The 21,356-nt window shown below is 46.8% G+C and overlaps 1 protein-coding gene across 1 annotated transcript; it reads right to left on the reverse strand.

Annotated features, from left to right (window-relative positions):
- Positions 1 to 17,393: 17,393 nt before the first annotated feature.
- LOC142802699 (carbonic anhydrase 2-like) lies at positions 17,394 to 20,525 on the reverse strand. Its single transcript, XM_075887674.1, has 4 exons — positions 20,462 to 20,525; positions 20,190 to 20,267; positions 18,589 to 18,870; positions 17,394 to 17,630 (listed from the first exon to the last, which is right to left on the reverse strand). The coding sequence occupies exons 1-4, from the start codon at positions 20,523 to 20,525 to the stop codon at positions 17,452 to 17,454; spliced, it is 603 nt and encodes a 200-aa protein (XP_075743789.1). The 3' UTR covers positions 17,394 to 17,451.
- Between the last annotated feature and the right edge of the window lie 831 nt (positions 20,526 to 21,356).

Raw genomic sequence — 21,356 nt, forward strand, 5'->3', positions numbered from 1 at the left:
TTCCCTCTCCTACGCGCCTCCATCTCTCGCCTCGCGGTGCCAACGCAGGCAGTTACAACACCGACTAAATTTAGTCGGCGTTGTCATCGCCCGTGTGCGTCCCTCCCCCTCTCTCTTCTCCTACGCTCCCCCGTCTCTCGCATTCCAACGCAGACGCTGGCAGCGTCTGATATATAGCGAGTTTATTGATTTAAAAAACTGTCTGTTCACGTTGTACAACCGTTCACTGGCCACCCCGTATATAATATAGGCACTCGATCTTGACCTCCAAGGTAGTGCAGGTGGGATATTTTCCGTGTGTGCTCTCAGCGTGTGCGTTAATTAAAAGTGGAGTGCGAAGTCTTATGTCTCTCTTTGCCCATTATCAGCGATTGAGATGTTCCAGAAGAAAACACTGGTCTATCCAGTAACGTTGGGTCTATCACTGCGTGATTTGCGCCTCCCCAGGTTTCTTGCCTGCGTCACGCCGCGATGAGCGCCTGCCTCGACGCCGCCTCCAGTGTTAGCGTTAGCGCCCGCTGCTTTGCATCTACACCTGGTTCCCTTTAGCGAGAGGAGGCGCAATTTTTAAAGTCGAGCCAGCTAGTTCTGCTCGTCCTATTCTATACTGATGTCTGAATAATTCAGCTAGAGTGCGTCCTCACGACGGGAAGCATACCTATGACCCCGTCACGAGAATGTCTCTCTCTCTCCGTCTCCCCCCTTCTCTCCACTCACGGGCGCGCGCGTGTGTGTGCGCGTATATTACCCGTGAACGCTAAAACATGTGTCAACACAGGACGTTGCTGCAGCAAATGTACTGTACTCGTCTTCTCCAACGCTGGAGTTACGGACTTGTTGAAGAAAAGTTCTCTCCAGCGACACCCCGTGTTGACGAATTTTTTAAATCTTCAAGCTTCCAAGTTTCCCTGAACTGAAGATAGTTATAACGCGAGAACAAAACGACGGCACAGAGACAAGAAGGACACGAAAGACCTTCTTCTTGTCCTTCTTGTCTCTGTGTCTTTGTCTCTGTATCCTTCTCGTCTCTGTGTCCTTCTTGTCTCTGTGTGCTTCTTGTCTCTGTGTCCCACTTCTCTCTGTGTCGTCGTTTTGTTCTCGCGCTATAACTATCGTCATGCCATACCAACTAGCCCAAGCTACCAGGTTCCCCTGAACTACCTGTGAACGTTGGAATTCCTCGACAATGATGCTGGGCGTGAGCGGTTCGATTGGCTGGGCAGTGCCGGGTCGCCGGCTGCTGCCCGCGCTCGAGTCCGGCGGTTTGTGAGAACCATTGGCCGCGGCTGCCGCTCCCTGCCGCCTGCTACCTCGCTGGGGTTCCGGATCGCTTAGCGCTGACGGCATGGGTCTGTTCCCGTTGTCTGACTTGGTTGGTTCCTCATACGCCACGTCTGTTGAAGAGCTCCTCTTCTTCTTGACCTCCGCACATGGCTCGCACCCATTGGAGAAGAGTGGCCGAGTATAACGTGAATTCATCCCAAAATTTCTGTATCATGTATTTCTTATGTCTACTAGTTATTAATTGTGATTTGAGGGGTATATTACAAGTAATAAAATATGTAGCCTAATGCGCGCCGAATTAGGAAAGCGATCCTCCATGGCCGCGGTACCCCCTCATTTATTTTCTTCACTGGGTTCTAAAGACACAAAACACATCCACAATTAGATTGCTATGACAATGACGGATAGATGAGAGGGAGGAGGAAGGAACATTATTGACAGAAACCAGCAAGTTTAGGGGGCCGGGCATGTGGGGATAGAAAAACTGTTTTGCAACGCGCTCCGGCATATTGCGCGCTGTAAGTGACGTAGGCAAAAACTTTTTTCAGTGGAGGCATGCCATTGATCTCGTTCTTGCTGTTTTTTCATTACAAAATTGACGCAGTATTATTTTGATCATAGCATTTTATTTGCCATGGCTAGATTTGACGTGTCACTGCTTCTGTGTAGGGAACCATGGCCTAGTCGCACTTTTCGCATTTACAATGCACTGTATTGGGCAATGCAAAAATATAACTTGGATCGATAAAAAAAAAGTGGCGGCCTGGTAGAGCGACATTTGATTGATTGATTTGTGGGGTTTAACGTCCCAAAACCACCATTTGATTATGAGAGACGCCGTAGTGGAGGGCTCCGGAAATTTCGACCACCTGGGGTTCTTTAACGTGCACCCAAATCTGAGTACACGGGCCTACAACATTTCCGCCGCCATCGGAAATGCAGCCGCCGCAGCCGAGAATCGAACCCGCGACCTGCGGGTCAGCAGCCGAGTACCTTAGCCACTAGACCACCGCGGCGGGGCAGATCGACATTTCGTGCTCTCTGTCCTGTGATATAAAGAAATTCTGGGAGGGGCACGTGCCCTTTGTCCTACATCCAGGCGACGTCCTTGGCGGGCTACCCAGACGTCCGAACAGAAAGACCAGGAGTGCTATCCGGGGTGTTGTGGAATTCCACCATTGGCCAACTCTGACTGGCGCAGAGGGCCGCTGCTTCCTCTCTGATCGACTTGCAATGCCGCCATTGGGAAATTTAACTACATGGCGGAATTCGCCTGTGTCCAAAATAGCACCCTCAGGACTTTCTATAATGCGTCGCGGGCCCGTTGGACCGTCCATAGCTGTTCTTAAAATTCCGGGCTTCTAATTACAGCCTTCCATTTGCCCAGTGTGATAATGGTGATTACGACTGTTTCCGTCAATAATCAGTGTTTATTTTCATCAAAACTCTCACCAAACAATCAATCAATGTTTATTTTCACCAAGAACTCTTACGGAGGCGAAAAGATGCCGCAGATACTCGCTACTGGGGACTGACCAATAATTTATGTTTCGGAGGTTTCGCGAATTAAAGCCATGACACGATAACGGGGCACGCCGACTGCGGTGGCTTGGCGTGTCTATCAATAATGCGACTTTTTCATATATATATATATATATATATATATATATATATATATATATATATATATATATATATATATATATATATATATATATATATATATATATATATATAGTGAACTAAGTCCCAGCAACATAAACATATCATATGGAGTATTATCGGTCAGGCTCTTCTTGTAATGGACAAACATATTACCTTGAGCTGTGATTGGAAGGCCTTTTTCGATTGTCCTTTTTAGAACGTCCCAAAAATTAAATGCGCCACGTCAATGAATGAAACAATGCTCTATCCTCTCAGGTTGGTTACAGAGTCTGCATACACTGTCCGGGGCCCATATATTGATTTTTCCTTGAGCCACGTTTTCCCTAGTAGAGTAAAAGTGTTGCGTTTAAGGTGAATTCTTTTCGCTGCAGGAGATATCCCCATGCTACGTACACGAAATAATACATCGTGGCCAGACAAATGTGAATATGGCAGTCGATAACGAGGTTCAGGGAAAAAGTTATTCACAAGTGCAGCGGTTAACGTTGTTCTGTCAATATTATACAAGTACTCTAAACTAAATCTGGCTTTCGATAAATTGACAGTATCAACAATTTCGTTTAGGAATCCCCAAGGCTGCATTTACTTAGTAACGTCTGTTGTGACATAAATAAAAGGAACGTGGGAATGGAGACGTGGTTTCAAAGGACCGCTGAAAGAAAGGGGTGGCAGCACACGTGTCGAGTTAAAAAAAAGAAAATCGCTACACTGACTGTCGCATAAATAACTGCAACAGGCCGAGGCCACATTTTTCGAGCGAAAGAAGAAAGATTGCCTCCACTCATGGGTTCCCGTGAAGAGAACCGAATAAAACAGGCAGTGCCAGCGCTCCCAGGCCGACGGGACGGTTTAATGCTCTCCCATGGTAGAGTACGAAGTATACTAAATCCTTTACAACTTTTTCTTAACACATATCCCGTGGAATTTAATGTGCACACGAGAGCAGTTCAACACCTGCAGAACATAAATAGGCTTTGATACAAGAAATATATGTACACTTTCACTCTCGCAAGAAAGAAAAGGTCTCGTCCGTGCCATGTTGCCACCTTTCGGCGGATCGCAGTTATCGCAGAGATCCAATGTTATCGAGAGGCACAGCGAGATACCGCGTAGGAATCGTGATCCAATGGATATTTGAGAAGACCGAAGCAGTTTGGGCCCACATGCCTAGCCAGAATCCTCTGCTTTTAGCAAAATTCATGCTGCTGCCAGCGAGGTCGCAGAAACATAAAGCCTAACGAAGTGCAACGATGCAATCTTTAAAGGTGTACACCAATGAATATCTCACAAGAAAAATAAAGTAATGAAAGTGAATAAAGGAAACATGAGATGCGTGACAAAAAGGGAAACGACAGTAACTACACATAATTCATAAATTCAAAGAATGATTCAGGTTAAGGCAAACTGAATGCTAGCCGATAACCCATGCAGATAACCCACAGACTGGTCGACATAAATTCAAAGATTGACACTTCCAATAATGACCGATTACTTTCACTCCGCTGCCGCTGGCTCCATCGTTGCAGAGGTTCCTCTCTAAACCTTCGCACAATGCAGTGATTGACCACAACTATAAGGCAAATATCATTGTCTTCACCGTTGTCGTCAGTATTATAAAACGGCCCGTGTTTTGCTGCCTTCTTTTCCCTCGTCCAGTGCAGAACCGAAGGTTAGAGCGGAGAAGGGGCGCTACCCAGAAGCAGCTTTATTTTACAATTTATACTGGTATATACAGCTGGCTAGAATCGTTATTTACACAACAACCAACGCTGGAATTATATATGTACCACCATTATCGTGTGAATTAGTACTATATCAGGCGTGTGCCCAGGCAATACAAATTCATCACCAAATTCATCACCGAAGAGAGCCAGGGTGTTTTGCACACCATATTCGTGCAAGATTAGCGTTCACCGCGAAGTATTAATACACGCGCTGCCCGCGTATTTCTGGCAGTCGATAAAAATTCGCGTGCTAAAACTGCAGTTATAATTAGCGCATATAGTTATAGTTGGCACATTTTTTTTCTGACGCCAATATTCTGCGTGGTGACGCCGGCTACGGAATCGGCCAGGTCGTGCCGGACGGCGTTGCAGCAGCGGCGAGGAGCGCCCCAAAAACGACGAAGGCGACGGTTGAGGGCGGTTCGTGTGTCGCTGCACCCTGGCGGGTCATAAACCGAAAGTTTCGGTACACGGCACGTGTCTCCGCGCCCGTGGTGCTGGTCACGAGCTTTCGAATGTTGCCGGCCACCGTGGCTGAAGAGCACGGCTGAGTCAGGAGCCGCCACTTGAGCTTGCGTAGCTCTGCTAGCTGCACCGACAAGAAATTTAAGGAACAGTCGAAACGTGGACGTTTATCACTGCGTGAAACCACACGATGAATCTCAGAATCAGCAAGACAGCTATTGGGTTACTTAATTAGCAGGCAGCCAAGGAAGCAAAAGGATACACAGCCAACATTTGCCAATAATAAAGGGGTAAAAAAAAATAACTACCCCCTGGGCCTGGTGAGAAGGTGAATCCCGAGAAAAGCAGACGCGACTATACCGCGTGTCCCAGGTAACTTTAGCCAGAGTGTGAAAATATGCTGGCACACGTGATTACGACGCGACCAAATGCATGTTGCTCACCGTTTCCTGGAGTTAGACTATTTTTGGTGTTCTCAAATATTGTTTAATTAGATATGTTTAATTAACTAACTTTTCAAGAAACGAAGATAGGTAAAAATTTCGATGAGAAAGTTGTACATCGGTTTGCAAAACGTCCGATTAGACAGTTTTGAACATTGTATTGGCTGGGTATTAGTGTTTTCCCTTTTTAATTACAAATGCCCGCGATATACAAAAAACAATTGGCAGTATATCCACGGAGTGAATGATGGAGAGTGGGGCGAAGCATTCGTCCGTCCATTCGTTCTTGCTTCCGTCCGTCCATGCGTCAGTCTGTGTGACCGTTCACGCGTCCATCCGCCCGTCCATGCGTGCGTCCGTCCATGCGTCCAGGCATCCACCCCTGTGTTCGTTCATGCATCCATCCATGCATCCGTCTGTGTGTCCGTTCGTCCATCTATTCAACATTTCAAGTACCACCATCTCACATCTTTTCATGATATATTCTCCATATAGAAGCACCGCCATCCAGCGGACATTCCAAGGACTAAACGAGAGGTGGCACACGCACACTTTCTTACGGCTTGCGCTTCGGGTCTACTTCCCACCTTTAACTACCTCGAGTTCATGGTATATACTAGTTCACTGTATTCATGGGACTGCGGCCCAACGCTCGCCCAACGCTCGCTAAACCAAGGAGGTTACGCCCAGCGAGTATAACGTAGCAACCTTTTCTTGTTAGTGCTCAATGAACATGCCAATGGCTGCTAATGAGGATCACAGCCTGAGCGTTAACTAAAAGCCGAATGCTCCTGTCTCTCATTCCCCATTAGCAGCCATTGGCATGTACATTGAGCACTATTTTTATTGTTCAACAACGCACAGAAGAAATCTCTCACCGGCACCACATTGGAGGTCGAAATGTTATACTTGTTACACACTACTACAACGGCTACGAGGGACGAACGGGTGCCACTATAAAGAGCTTCGCCCCTAAAAAATACCACGTGACAAACCCGCTCGTGCGCCAGTGCGCACAATGATTCTAGCGCTCGCTAACGTTCCGCGTACGAACGAGCATAGCATTTGCCCCATTGTGCTTTCTCGGCAGGGCCGCGACGATGTTGGTGGCTTTACGATGTACACGTTTTGCTATCGGCTACAAAAACGACAACTGCTGTGACTGCTTATCGCTGGAGGGAAGCGTGTCGTTCGTACGCGGAACTTTAGGGAGCACTAGAATCGATTGATTGATATGTAGGGTTTAACGTCCCAAAACCACCATATGATTATGAGAGACGCCGCAGTGGAAATTTTGACCAGGTGGTCGAAATTTCCGGAGCCCTCCACTACGGCGTCTTTAGCGTGCACCCAAATCTGAGCACACGGGCCTACAACATTGATCGATTTGCGGGGTTTAACATCCCAAAACCACCATATGATTATGAGAGACGCCGTAGTGGAGGGCTGCGGAAATTTTGACTACGTGGGGTTTTTTAACGTGCACCCAAATCTGAGTACACGGGCCTACAACATTTCCGCCTCCATCGGAAATGCAGCCGCCGCAGCCGGGATTTGATCCCATGACCTGCGGGTCAGCAGCCGAGTACCTTAGCGCTCCATAGTCTGTAAACGTTACACAAAAGCCACACTAGCACGCACAAGAAAGGGAACGGGAGAGAGCGTTGTCGTAACTTTCTTCCACCGTGACGTATCCTTCCACGCTTAGGCGCGCTCGTCGTGATGAGAGTATAGAAATTTAAGCGCTTAAAGTGCGCGAGCAGCAAACCGTCGTAACACCCTTGTTCCATTATTGACTTCGAGAAAGTTTTGACCGCCATCCGACGCTCGACAGTGATCAAGAACCACTTTAGGCAAACACCAGCTGTCGTTAGGAATATGTTGGCTTTATTTAGCCATCATTAAACGACACTGCTTGTACGCGATTAAACGTGGTAGAACGGGACGTATACCGCTGATTAACAAATTGTGGAGAGTAGGACTGCGGACGCCAATATGTGCTGTCTCACGTACAAAGCACAAACCGGTGTTTAGTATGCAAGATGATGTATATTTATTTATTTACAAGATACTGCAGGCATGGAGCCCAAGCAGGAATGGTACAGGCAGTAAGGCAATCAAGCCAAGCATCACACAGCATACAATAATCCAATCATCACACACATACAACAATAATTCAACCAAGCTTATCATAACAGCAATGACTTAAGTGGGATTGCGAGAATCGCATTTGCGTGAATCGCAAAGGGAAACAACATGGCACTGAATGTAAGCAATCAACAAAAAGGATCATGGATAAAAAAAAAAACTGCAAAACGTTTATACATCCTCAGGAAAACATGTGCGTCAATAGAATCTGTGGACAGCCGGGCGGCAAACGGTAAATTGTTCCACTCACAGATTGTGCGCGGGAAAAACGAAAATTTGAAGAGATTAGTTTTGGAGAAATACGGAGTTAAGGCAAGGGAGTGTGAATGACGACCGCGCCGTTTTTCCAGGTGACTAATGTAGGTAATGTAATATATACCTGGTCCTTGCCGATATCGACGGGTCGACTGAGCACGACGTTGATGACCCGCTCGGTGCACGGCGGGAAGGTGAGCGATCCCGAGTAGAGGTAGTAGTTTTCGGTGCTGGCAGGTGTGAAGTAGGACATGAAGAACTTGGGCACCGCCGCGCTCTCCTTGGGCGAGGTGCCGTTGGTGCTGGGCGCGTGCAGCTCGCGCACCGCTTTCATGAAGCCCGTCAGCGCGGTGTTGTTGTTCTCAGACTCCTGGTCATTCAAATTGAAATTGCCACGTGACGAACTCAAGCTGGTACAAATGAAACGCTTTCATGGGTGAAATTACGCCTAATAAGGGAGAGAAAGAAAGGACACAATCAGTTCAGCAATCACGTCGATCACGATCGTCGGCAAACGGATCAGCAGGTGAGCTTAGGTGCGTCGGCTTTTTTTACGCGTGGAATTGAAGATTCCTGCGTTGACGACCGCCTTAGTTTCAACGTTGACGCGACTGTTCAGATTCTGAACGCAGCAGTCTTATCATAGGAGACTAAAATAATCGGAAATATTCCGAGCAATACTGGTGCGACCAGCGAGCTACATGCTTGTTGCATAAAAATACTGATTGATTGATTTGTGGGGTTTAACGTCCCAAAACCACCATATGATTATGAGAGACGCCGTAGTGGAGGGCTCCGGAAATTTTGACCACCTGGGGTTTTTTAACGTGCCCCCAAATCTGATGTTGCATAAAAAAAATACTAAAAAGCGTGCGTGGAATTATATACGGAATTGTAGTACAGACAACTTACACAACTTACGGGAAGACATTAAACAAAACCGTGCGACTAATAATGGACATTTTACGTCCCAGAACCACGATAGAATTATGAGAGACGTTGTGGTGGAAGACTCCGGAAATTCTGATCACCTGAGACCTTCTTATTTCTGACGTGAACCTAAATCTAAGTACACGGGCCTCTGGAATTTTCGTTTGCATCGAAAGTGCCGCCGCCGCAACCGGGATCCGATCCCGTGACCTTCGGATCAGCAGTAAAAGCGCGTTCACACTTGGCCTCGAAGAGAGCGAAAGCGGCGAAACTCTCCGGAAACCGGCTCGTTTCACCGTCCAAGCGGCCCGGAAAACCACGCCGCGCGGCCGGCGCACAAGCATCGGCCCGAGAGCGATTTTCCCGCCACACGAAACCAGATCCGGTTTCCGCTTCACAACCTTGGCTGCGTTAGGTCAAACCACGTGACCTAACCAGCTAGCCGCAGATTCAAGATGGCGGCACAGGCGTCGGTGGTGGCTCGCATCGGCTCAAGTCGCAAACTACCCGTGCAGCACGACGAAGCTTGATGGCCTCAACGAGGACGCGTCCATCGAGAGACTGGTCTGGATTACGGTCGCCGAGAACTCTAGAAGTAGATGGTGCAGCGGCAGCGAGTCGGCATGCCCCAACATGTCTCGCTTTTGTGTACAGCCGGTTGAAACCGCGCCGCCGGTGCGTTCGCTCGTGTCGTTTCTGCTGGCATATCTCCCGAAACGACGTTTGAAAAGGTGCGAGCTGTTTCTTTTCACTACTTTGTGTCAATAACTAGAATACGAACTTTATTTATCAGAAAGTAGGCAAAATTGAAATAATTGTCAAGGTAGTGGTGGTGGGATGGGGCAGAATGAATGCGAACATCATCGACGTGCGCGGTCGTGGTTTTCCAGCCGCTCATGCGTTTTCGTTCTTGCTTCACTTCTCTAGTGTGAACGTAAGCCAGAGTGGCCGGAAAACCACTACCGCGCACGTCGATGTTGTTCACAATCATTCTGCCCCATCCTGCCGCCGCTGACGTCGCTACCTTGTCAATTAATTCAATTTTGCCTGCTTTCTGAGAACTAAATGTCGTACCAAATTCTAGTCATTCACGGAAAGTACTGAGAATAAACAATAAACAACTCGCACCTTTTCAAGCGTTGTTTCCGGAGGTATACCAGCAGAAACGACACGAGCGAACACGCAGCGGGGGCGGCGGCGGATTCAACCGGCTGTACACAAAAGTGAGACACGTTGGAGCATGTCGACTTCGTGCTGCTGCACCGTCTAATTCCAGAGTTCTCGGCGATCGTAATCCAAACCAAGCTCTCAAGGAGCGCGTCCAGGTTGAGGCCGTCAAGCTTCGCCGTGCTGCACTGGTAGTTTGCGATTTGAGCCGATATGCGAGCCGCCGCCGACTTCTTTGCCGCCATGTCGAGTCTGCGGTGGCTGGTTAGGTCACGTGGTTTGATCTAGCACAGCCAAAGCCGTGCTGTGGAAACCGGATACGGTTTCGCATGGCGGAAAAATTGGTCTCGGATCGATTTTTTTTTTCGTTCCGGCCGCGCGGCGTGGTTTTCCGGCCACTTATGCGGCGAAACGCGACAGTTTCCGGAGAGTTTCGCCGCTTTCGCTCTCTTTGAGAAACGCAGGCACGTTCACACCGAGCGCAGAGCACGCAAGCGGATTTTCGAAGCGGTGCGGCAGTGACCGCGTGCGGCTGTTCAGACCGATCGCGATGCCTTCTGCCCGCTCTGTCGCGGACACGAGGCAATCCACCAATCCACGGTGAAACATGTCGCCATCTTGCGGCACTACGCGAAACGGTGTGCGCGTGTTTCGGGCGCTGATTGGCTGCAGTCAAAGCAGCCAACTTTTCCGCGCAAAGAAAATCGGTCCTAGCGCGATCCCCAAAAGCGGCCGCGGATTTTCCGCTTTTGCGTATAATCCGCTTCCCGCATCCGCGCTTGGTGTGAACGTGCCTTGAAGCGCCACAAACGTTCGTTGTGGCGGGCAACCCAAATGAGGGCCTGCTAGTGCCTCTATAATATACAGTAGGGTAACTCATCGTCGCTAACAGCGCCTCCGAAAGTTTGTGCGCACGGCACTGCGCTGGCTTCCGACTGACAATGTCGACAGTCAGCACTGTGCCGTGTGTCTCCGTCTCTTCTTCGTCCGCCTTGGTCTCATTCTTACCCACCATGCATCAATACCAACTCGCCACTATTTGATTCTGTTTAGCAGAGCAATCGCAAAATACGAGTACAGATACCCGGGCTGTTTTGCGGCTGAGCTACGTTCACCCAATAGAAGAAAATACCTCACTCCCTGTCTCGCAAAAAAAAAAAAAAAGACCAGCCATTGATTTATTATTTATTTATTTAAACCATGTAAATATTATTTACGAAGTACAGAAGTTTGGGATTGCTGTCTGTGGAGCAGTGCCACAGGAAGCTTAAAAAAGATATGAGGCAGCTTCGCACTGGCGTTGGCTTGTAAAAAGTTACGAAGCTGGGCAGCAGCTAATGTTTATTTTAGGTTTTCTTTTTCTTTACTTTTTTATTGTTTTCTTTTCCTGCTTTTCTGTGTTTTTTCTTTATTTCTGTTTTCTTCCTATTTCCCCCCTTTGTTTCTACCTCTTGCTTGTTTCCCCTTTTTCTATTTTATACGCGGTATTGCCTGCGTTACGCCAAGCGACGCCAGCACTCAACAGCTGCGCACTTAATGTCGTCTCAAGGCATGCGAAGAATAAGAAGACTTCTCCGATAGGGGCGAGCATGCGCTCATTATGCTACAGATGGCTTTATCAGCGTTTCGCCGAGCTACATGAGACCATGGCAGCGTGCGACAGCCCGGGCTTGGCCGATTGATTTATATGTGTGGTTTAACGTCCCAAAATCACCATATGATTATGAGAGGCGCCGTAATGGAGGGCTCCGGAAATTTCGACCACCTGGGGTTCTTTAACGTGCACCCAAATCTGAGCACACGGGCCTACAACATTTCCGCCTCCATTGGAAATGCAGCCGCCGCAGCCGGGATTCGAACCCGCGACCTGCGGGTCAGCAGCCGAGTATTTTAGCCACTAGACCACCGTGGCGGGGCGGACTTGGCCTGGGCCCCAAAGCGACAAAGAGAAAGAAAGAGAGGTAGAGAGAGTGAAAGAGCAGAAGGCGGGGAATCACCCGGCTCGGCGCCCGATGCAAGCTATGCTTCAAGATTACCCTCGGTCACCGGTATCATCATACCGGCAGTCTTTCGCACATATATCGCCGTTTCTTTCTTTTTTATTTCTTCCTGTGGCACTGCCTCATCGACAGCGACAACAACGGCCAGAACAATTTTAGCAGCTGCGATAGGACAGGGGCATCACGTGGAGACAAATGCAAGGCAGGCGCTTCTTCGGGAGCAGCTGCGCATGCTCCCTCTTGACCGATTTCTACAGCTACTTGGGACGCTATCGCGTATCGATGCCCTACGATATATGCTATTCTTATCATTCACCACTCGCGACTGGCTGATCACGTTTATAACGCTGACGAACGGCGACTCTGGCCACTGACCAAGCGCGGAACGCAGTGGCATCGGAAAAGACATTGTTCCGCGATATCACCCTTGCTATCTGTACCTATCTACCATGGTGGGTGGTAGTGCGGCTCTACGGTCGTCTGTGTATTACATCTTTAGGCGTGTCGAAATTCTACCCGTTAGTGAAGACCGCAATGTGCAACAGCAAAGCGCCACTGTGCACCCGTCTGTGTTTAACGGCCCGCACACATGTTTCGTCCTTCTTGAAGATGTTGATAACGGTATGCTTTACGACTGTCACTGGATTTTCCGTGGTCCTCTCTGTGATACGCTGCTTCTATTTCGTGGTAAGACAAAATTTATGCATTTTTTTCAGGTAGTACACCATTGTCACGACGCGGGCAATAGTATAGACAAGTTCATTACCGCTAACGTGCATTTCAGGCGTAGATGGTTCACTTATGTTGAATTCCAATGGAAGATCCAGATCAAGTTTTTCTGCTCTGAGCGGAGCAATCACATTCCAATGGCGGATTGGGAGCGTGAATTGCGTGTTCCAATGGCAGATGGAGAGTAGCCGCAGATCATGGATTGCTCCGTAGAGCAAGAATTCTTGCTGCGCCAAAATCAGCGGATTTGACCGGAAGTTCGTGTGACGTATCCTGTGCGCTTGCCTTTCATCCAATCACCAATGGATGTTCGAAAACGCTTTGCACTCCCTCGCTTGATTTCCGCTCACTGGGCCAACAGCTTCCGTCAAGACGCGCGCGTTCCAATCGAAGATTTTGCCAGAGCAATCCCGCTCGGATCTGCGCGCTCCATTGGCAATCCAGCCCAGTGCTCGTGACCTCCCGTTGCAATTCAACATTTGTGTTCCGCCACGTCGGAGTAGTGGTTGCAGTGCTCGGCTGCTGACTTACAAGTTCTAGGGTTCAACACCATCCGTGGTGATCGTATTTCTGTGTAGTCGAAATGGCAGAGGACTGTCTACACTCGTGAGAAAAAGTATACGAACCACAGGGGCGCTCGCCGGAATCGCCGTCTGCGCCTTCTGGTGGCGGGCCGTTAGCTATCGAGAGCATCGCTTTGGCGGCATCGAAATCGAAAGCCCTGCTCCGACGGAATTTGTCGAATAAATTCCCACGACATAAGGGTGGTTCACCACTAGATGGCGCAGGCGGCAGAAGTATACGGGCGATAATGGTCCGTATACTTTCGCTCAGGGGTGTACTTATATTTAGGTGCACGCCGAATAATTCTAGATTGGTCAAATTTCCGGAGCCCTCCACTACATAACCATCATCATCATCATCAGCCAGAATACTCTCACTGCTGGACAAAGGTCTCTCCGATGATCCGCCAATAAACCTGGTCTTGTGCTTTCTGCTGCCACGTCATACCTGCGAACTCTTTAATCTCATCGGCCCACCTAACTTTATGTCTCCCTCTAATGCATTTGCCTTCTCTGGGAATCCAGTCAGTTACTCTTAATGACCAGTGGTTACTCTGCCTACGTGCACGGCCCATGTCCATTCCTTCTTGATTTCAGCTATGATATCCTTAACCCCGGTTTGCTCCCTGACCCACTCTGTTCTCTTCTTGTCTTTCAAGGTTACACCTATCATTTTTCTCTCCATCACTCGCTGCGGTCCCTCGAGGAGGAGGAGGTAAGTTTACAGAAAGGCAGAGAGGTCGGCCTGAGCGATAACTTGCTCTAGCCTGCTACTCTACACTGGGGGAAGGGAAAAGGGAAAAGAAAGATTAATGGATGACGATGGTGAGATAGAGAGGTGAGTATGTAGTGTTCTTTCTAGCTGAGACACATTTCATAGCCGCGCACATAGTCCAGTTGTTTCCAAAAAGGTTATAACTGCTCTTGTGACCGCAGTTGCACTGTTGGTGTTTGGCCAAGGGCACAACATGGTCTCATCAGTTAATGACCTACTGCGATATAGTTCAGTAGAAGAAATCAGTGTTTGTCGTTCACGTGCGTATGCTGGGCAGACACAAAATATGTGCTCAAGTGTTTCTGGCACATCACAGTGTTCACAATTAGGACCTGTGTCACTGCGACCGATGATATGTGCATAACGTCTGGTGTACGCTACACCAAGACGAATGCGGTGGATCATACTTGTGAGTTGCCGTTTCAATTTAGGGGGCATGCGGAACCTCATTTCCGGGTCCCATTTGTGAAGTCGCTGGTGTCGCCGTTCCGGTTTGGTCCAGTGCTGAAGTGTGTAGCTGCGCATCACGCAGCGAAGCAGGGCGTTCGTGACAGCTCGTGAAAACGCAATGCGTACTTCAGGGGCACTGCGGTCCCTCAATTTAAGCTTAAGCCTCTTTGTAAGCCCCCAGGTTTCTGCTCCTTAGCTAGGTAAGTACCGGCAAGATGCAGCTGTTATATACCTTCCTCTTTAGGGTTAGTGGCAGATTATCATTCATGATTTGAAAATGCTTGCCGAATCTGATCCACCCCATCCTTATTCTAGTTATTTCACTCTCATGACCCGGCTCTGTGGTTACTACCTGTCCTAAGTAGACACATTCCTTTACAACTTCCAGCGTCTGTCCACCTATCGCAAGGTGCTGTTTTCTGCCGAGACTGTTGCACTTTTTAAAAATTTCGTGTATATTCATTTTCAGACCTACCCTTCTGCTTTTCGTGTCCAGTTCAGTAATCATGAGTTGTAATTCGTCTCCTGAGTTACTCATCAAGACAATGTAATCAGCGAATCGCAGGTTACTAATATACTCTCCATTAACTCTTATCCCTTACTCTTCCCAATTTGTTAAACTTAATTATGATACTTGCCACCCTCTCACTGATGCTATAGTATTCCTTTATTTTGCCAGCAATATTCTTGTCTATAAAAAACTCCATCTCTAGTTCTTTCCTGCCAACTAATCCACGGTAGCATAAGGCGTGTCCGTTCTTCAGCACTGTATAGCCCTCACGTGTCCTCGTAACTTCGCTGAACCATATTACACCCCATTTAAGACCCTCTAATTCCTAGAATAGCCCAGCTATACTAGGCTTACTAGATAGCGCTCTAGTGTTGAACGTAGCCAAGTTCAGATTTTAATGGTGGCCTGTTCATACCCTCCGCTGCGTCGCAGAGGTCTGATTGCCACCTTGGACATTTGCTTCTCAGCCGCAGTGGACCGAAGTTCAAGGTTTAAATGGTACGTTAATAATGGAGGTAGTGGCCAGCTACTGCACCAGGGTGGCCAATAATGCTCTGGTGAGGGAGTAAATTATCAGCAGGTGGTCGCCAAGGGGGCCCGCACTCCCGACCTTCTTATATTTAGACTTTTTCTTCTTTTTTTCGACAGTTCCTTTATCACGCGTTTCAAGTAAATATACGAGGCACCCTCCGCCCCATTGATTGATTGATTTGTGGGGTTTAACGTCCCAAAACCACCATTTGATTATGAGAGACGCCGTAGTGGAGGGCTCCGGAAATTTTGACCACCTGGGGTTCTTTAACGTGCACCCAAATCTGAGTACACGGGCCTACAACATTTCCGCCTCCATCGGAAATGCAGCCGCCACAGCCGGGATTCGAACCCGCGACCTGCGGGTACCCTCCGCCCCAGGGTCCCTCGTAATCATGAGGTTGTTTTAGAACGTAAACTACCAACAATTATATAATTAATAGAACGCTTAGTCGTAACAATTCATAAATTAAATAACAGTACCAATCATAATTATATGAATAATGAAAGGAATTGACTGACCTTAAACAGGATGACCAGCGCCAGCAGGCCGTTGACTTCCTTGAAACAGTCAATGTCGATGTTGGTCTCCGTGTAGTGGATCAACTGCAGCTGCGAATCACAGGGGGACGCGCAAGCCCACCGTTAATTGAGCGGACATATACTGCCGAGCTAGCCACGCGCGCAAGTTTAGGAGGAGTAGTGTACGCGAGTATTGTTGAATCCTAACTGGAACTTTTGTTGCTCCTGGGGATTTCTTTCAACGGTGAAGCATAAGACGTGTCCGTTCTTCAGCACTGTATAGCCCTCGCGTGTCCTCGTAACTTCGCTGAACCATATTACACCCAATTTAAGACCCTATAATTTCTAGAACATCCCAGCTCTACTAGGCTTACTAGATAGCGCTCTAGTGTTGAACGTAGCCAAGTTCAGATTCTAATGGCGGCCTGTTAATACCCCGCGCTGCGTCGCAGAGGTCTGACTGCCACCTTGGACATGATGTTTCAGCATAAAGCAACCGCGTACTACCCTAGCACCAGTCCCATAGCCAGGAATGTTTTTCGGGGATAGTGGTGGTGGTGGGGAAGGGGGCACCTGTAGAGTGCTTTGAAAAACACCCATATTTATAACTTTTTTCTGGTAAAACACGCCTTTCCCCCTGCATTTCAAGGGGGGGGGAGGGGCTATGGAAGCATTACTTCTGGCTACGGAGCAGCATAGCACCCATTCATGAAAGTAAAATTTGCGGCGAAATATTCCTATATAGAGGGACTGCCCTGTAGTGTGTGAACCAGAGGCATGGAAATTGTAGCAGTCACAACTGCAGGAAACCGACATCAGTGGATAATGGCCAAGAGTAGACAACACCATGGATAAATAAACAACATTTGCCCAGATGCTGTTTGTCTACTAGTATACATGTGATGTATGACACGAATTATACGAACTTTAAAAAGTAATTTGGGTTGCGTACCTTGCATTTTTACAATAACTTTATGAAATATCTCGAATGTGCTGACTAATTATTAGTTTGCGAAAGTGCACAGCTCTCGGCTGTAGTAGTGGTGCACTTTAGCTAGACAAAGAACAACAAAACGTCATGGATGGATTAAATGACCTTTAACAAGTACATCAGACAAGATGGCCGACGTTTTGATAGAAGGACATACGTTTGTCAAAGGCGCCTTGTCATCCTTGGCATGTTAGTTTGAAGCCGATTATAGTTGACTTCATGTTCCGTGGTGTCATTTAACCTATAATAACTGACCATCATTTAAACTACCAGCATCTGCGTTTCCATTTGTCAGCTCTTATCCTGACTTCAGGAAAAAGTCGTGTACCTCGGCCGCATTGACCCGATCGTCGATGTTGTGCTCGGCGCCTTGTCCACTGCCTGTGCCGAAGTGTAACACCCCGAGGACAAAGGTGTACTCGACCAGCAGGGGACCGCCGTAGACGGCCACGCGAGAGTTGTTCGGGGACACGAGAACTGGTCAAAAATCAATCAATCAATCAATCAATCAATCAATCAATCAATCAATCAATCAATCAATCAATCAATCAATCAATCAATCAATCAATCAATCAATCAATCAATGAATGAATGAATCAATGAATAAACCAATCAATGAATGAACCAATGAATAAATGAACAAATCAATTAATGAACAAATCAATAAATGAACCAATCAATAAACGAACCAATCAATAAACGAACCAATCAATAAATGAACCAATCAATAAATGAACAAATCAATAAATGAACAAATCAATAAATGAACCAATAAATAAATGAACCAATCAATAAATGAACAAATGAATAAATGAACCAATAAATAAATGAACGAATAAATAAATGAAGGAATAAAGAAATGAACGAATAAATAAATGAACGAATAAATAAATGAACGAATAAATAAATAAATAAATAAATAAATAAATAAATAAATAAATGAATGAATGAATGAATGCATGAATCAATAAATGAATGAATAAATAAATAGATAAATAAATAAATCAGTCAATCAACCAAGTAATGAATAAATAAATCAATTATTAAATCAATAAATAAATACAACTGATCGCAAAGATTGGGCGTGTAGACGTGGCCACAACAGAGGAGACGCTGCATAATCGTCGAACATATCTTACTGAAAGGTCGACCGTAGCAGAGACATGAACATTTCGTGCTCTTGATTTCATACATGGTGCATATTCGGGCTTTTCAGAATACGTGAATATGACTCGTCGGAACTGAGCACATGGGCATGTCTGATTTCGGACATTGTGTATTCATAACCAAGGGTCCGCTCAACGACTAAGTCAACCGCCGTCAAGTGAGCGAGCATGCAGATGAATGTAACTTATTTGCCATGCACCCACTGAACAAATGATTTCACTCACTCACTCACTCACTCACTCAGCCTTAATGAAAGAAGACCTCTCACGGTTCGCTCCTCTGATCTCTACGTTCAGGATCATCTCGGTGTCGTAGTTGAAGAAGTTGATGGGTGGCATGTCCTTGTAAGTGGACTGCAGGAAGCGCAAGTGTAGCGGTGACTGCGACTTGCCCTTGCAGTCCGGGTACTTGGTGGACCACGTCTCCTGAGCTGCAAGCCAGTGAGTGGACGAGTCAGAGAGGCCGCGTGCAAACAACTGAAAGTATACCTTTGCAGACAGGGTTCGATTAGCGCCAAGAACACGAGTGCAGTGAAATAAGAGCCAGCTTTCTGGTGCACATCGTAGAGATATGTCGCAATAGAGTAAGTTGTGAACAATAATATTCTTTTTTTTCCCCTTGACCGAGTCGTTCACAGACACCCGCACAATTCCACCGTCACAGAAAAATTATAACGAGTCACAAAATGTTGTCATTGTCTCCTTGGCATTAAACGTGTCACAGCGTCTGATATGGTCTGTAAGGAGCTGGCACAACCGATAAAAGGACGCTTTAGCTTGCCTTAACGCAATGCATCGTGACTGCGGCTTTCTTTTGGCCTTTTTCCCACGACTTCGTCACTTGGCTTGGCGCTTCGCAAGTAGTACTTGAGGAAAACTCACGCAGATTATGAAGGACGTGGACGTGTGTGTCCTTCTTTGCAATCTTAAAATTTAAAAAACACTGTCGAAATGGGCGGCACCTTGGCGATAGTTCTGTGGTGTTTTCTCGACATTAGCCTAACTCGTATTGAATGAAGCGCAGAAAAACAGAAAGGAGGGTCGTTGCAGAAACTCCCGGCCGTCATTTTGTTTCTTGTTTCCACAATGCTTCTTTCGCTTATTCAATGAGCAGCGCTAATATTAAGAACTAGAACACTTAGAAAGAGACGCGTGCGAGCTAATTGGTTCGAACTTGTCATCATCGTGTAGGAACATGCACCAATTCGCCCAAGACTTTCTTTCAAAACACCATCGCTAATATTGCTCGTATCACTAATTAGAAAAAAAAACAACCAAAAAACCCTGAGGTACTGTGCATGTACTCAGGAAAGATGGATATTGAGTAAAATTATTATTCCAATAGCTTCCGTGTCGTTCGGTCCACTCATAAAGAAGGCAGTGTTCGTACGGTCGGTATTTTTCGTGCATTTGTGTAACAATTAGTTTGATTTAAGCGTATATGTTACTATTCTTTACACAATGAAAATTTACGTCTACCCCCCCCCCCCCATAAAAAAACAAGAACAAAAAACACAACATAGTAAAGCTGTTTTTTTCATCATCCTTTAACCAATGGTGTCCAGCGGAACTCTTGGTATTGCTGGAAATAAATCACAATTATGTTGTACTATCGGTCGTGTAGTCGCGACCATTGGGGAGTCTAGAGACGACGGCTGACGTATATTGTGTAATGGCGGGCAGTAAAGGGGCAGTGGGGTAACCACGGGATAGCACACCAGGCCCGTGGTCCCCACTCTCCTTTCGAAATTTTTTCCCGCCGTGATATACAGAGCGAAGAATGACCGTCTCAAGGAGGTTCCTCCACAAAAAAAAAGGTAAAAAAAAGTCTGCCTACACCCTTGTATTTCTACGCCGATGAACGACTCACTGTGTATGCTCGAGCTGATGCTGCAGTTCGAGGGAACAGAGTACACCCAGTCGCTCACGTCGCACTTGCGGAGACTCTCTGCAAAGTGAAACGACGCACGTGGCTCAGTTCTTTATAAGCCCGTACACGCCACCACGTGGGAAAAAAATATAGCAGAACGAAATTATAGATGGAAGCTTTCACAACTAAATACAGTTCCATTACCGAGCCAAAATGTCTTTCGCTATTTCTCTTTGAACTTCGAATATTCCTCCACCATGTCGTTGGCGAACGCGCCGAGGTGGCACAGTGGTGATGGTGCTGTGCTGGTAACCCGATGGTTGGGGGTGTGATCATGGCCGTGGCGATCGCATAATAATATCGTGGTTCTGATACGTAAAATCTAAGCCCCATGATCGTGGTGATGATGGTAATAATCAGTCAATCAATCAGTCGATTATTTGTTTAACGTGCCCAGGTACAGCCATAGGCTCTTTGAACAGGCGCGTGCAAAGCAAAAAAAAAAAGAAACAACCAACAACAATAGCTATAATGTTTCGGGTGGTGCTTTTATACAACCCAGCCATAATCATTTGCGACCAGACAAAGTGAGCCCATTGCTTTCTATGCGTTGAGTGAAACGCGAGTAAAAACGATAAACTGTATTTACTTTAGAGAAGCCGCCTGTTTACGAGCCTTGTTCGAATAACACGCGCACGCGGCAGTGACACTTTGCTTTAAAGAATACTTATATAACACAAAAAGCTGAATTCCGAAATGACTGAGCACTCAACACCTGGATTCTCATGTATAATACACATTAGTTGCTTCATCATTCTAGGTTTACTCAAGCTGAGCTAGGACATGTCAAACATTTCTCAGTAATGACGTCATGCTAAAACAAGCTTAATGCTAACCCAATGTTTAGGTTAAGGACGCAATGGCTGGAGTATTAGCGAGCCTACACCGGCTAAGTCAGCAAGCGAAGAACGTCGTAGAAATGGCGAAGAAAAACTGGGCATTTTCTGACTTGTTCTAGCTTACTTTATTCTTACTTTATTCAAACATTTTTACTCTAAATTTTAGAATGTTTAGTTTCTTCCGCAAACGTGGTATCATGTGGAATGTTTGTAAGTGATACTACTTATTGACTTTTTCATCTCATGCACTTACAATTTTTTTTTAATC

This window comes from Rhipicephalus microplus, chromosome 3 (genome assembly GCF_043290135.1).
Source record: "Rhipicephalus microplus isolate Deutch F79 chromosome 3, USDA_Rmic, whole genome shotgun sequence".
Lineage (NCBI taxonomy): Eukaryota > Metazoa > Arthropoda > Arachnida > Ixodida > Ixodidae > Rhipicephalus > Rhipicephalus microplus.

Excerpts from the sequence above, each read along its gene's own strand:
- LOC142802699 (XM_075887674.1), bottom strand. The coding sequence starts at position 20,525 with ATGATCACACCCCCAACCATCGGGTTACCAGCACAGCACCATCACCAC. Across the intron at positions 20,268-20,461 it reads CCACTGTGCCACCTCGGCGC|AGAGTCTCCGCAAGTGCGAC; the intron begins GTTCGCCAACGA and ends TTCACTTTGCAG. Across the intron at positions 17,631-18,588 it reads AGAGATCAGAGGAGCGAACC|TTCTCGTGTCCCCGAACAAC; the intron begins GTGAGAGGTCTT and ends ATTTTTGACCAG.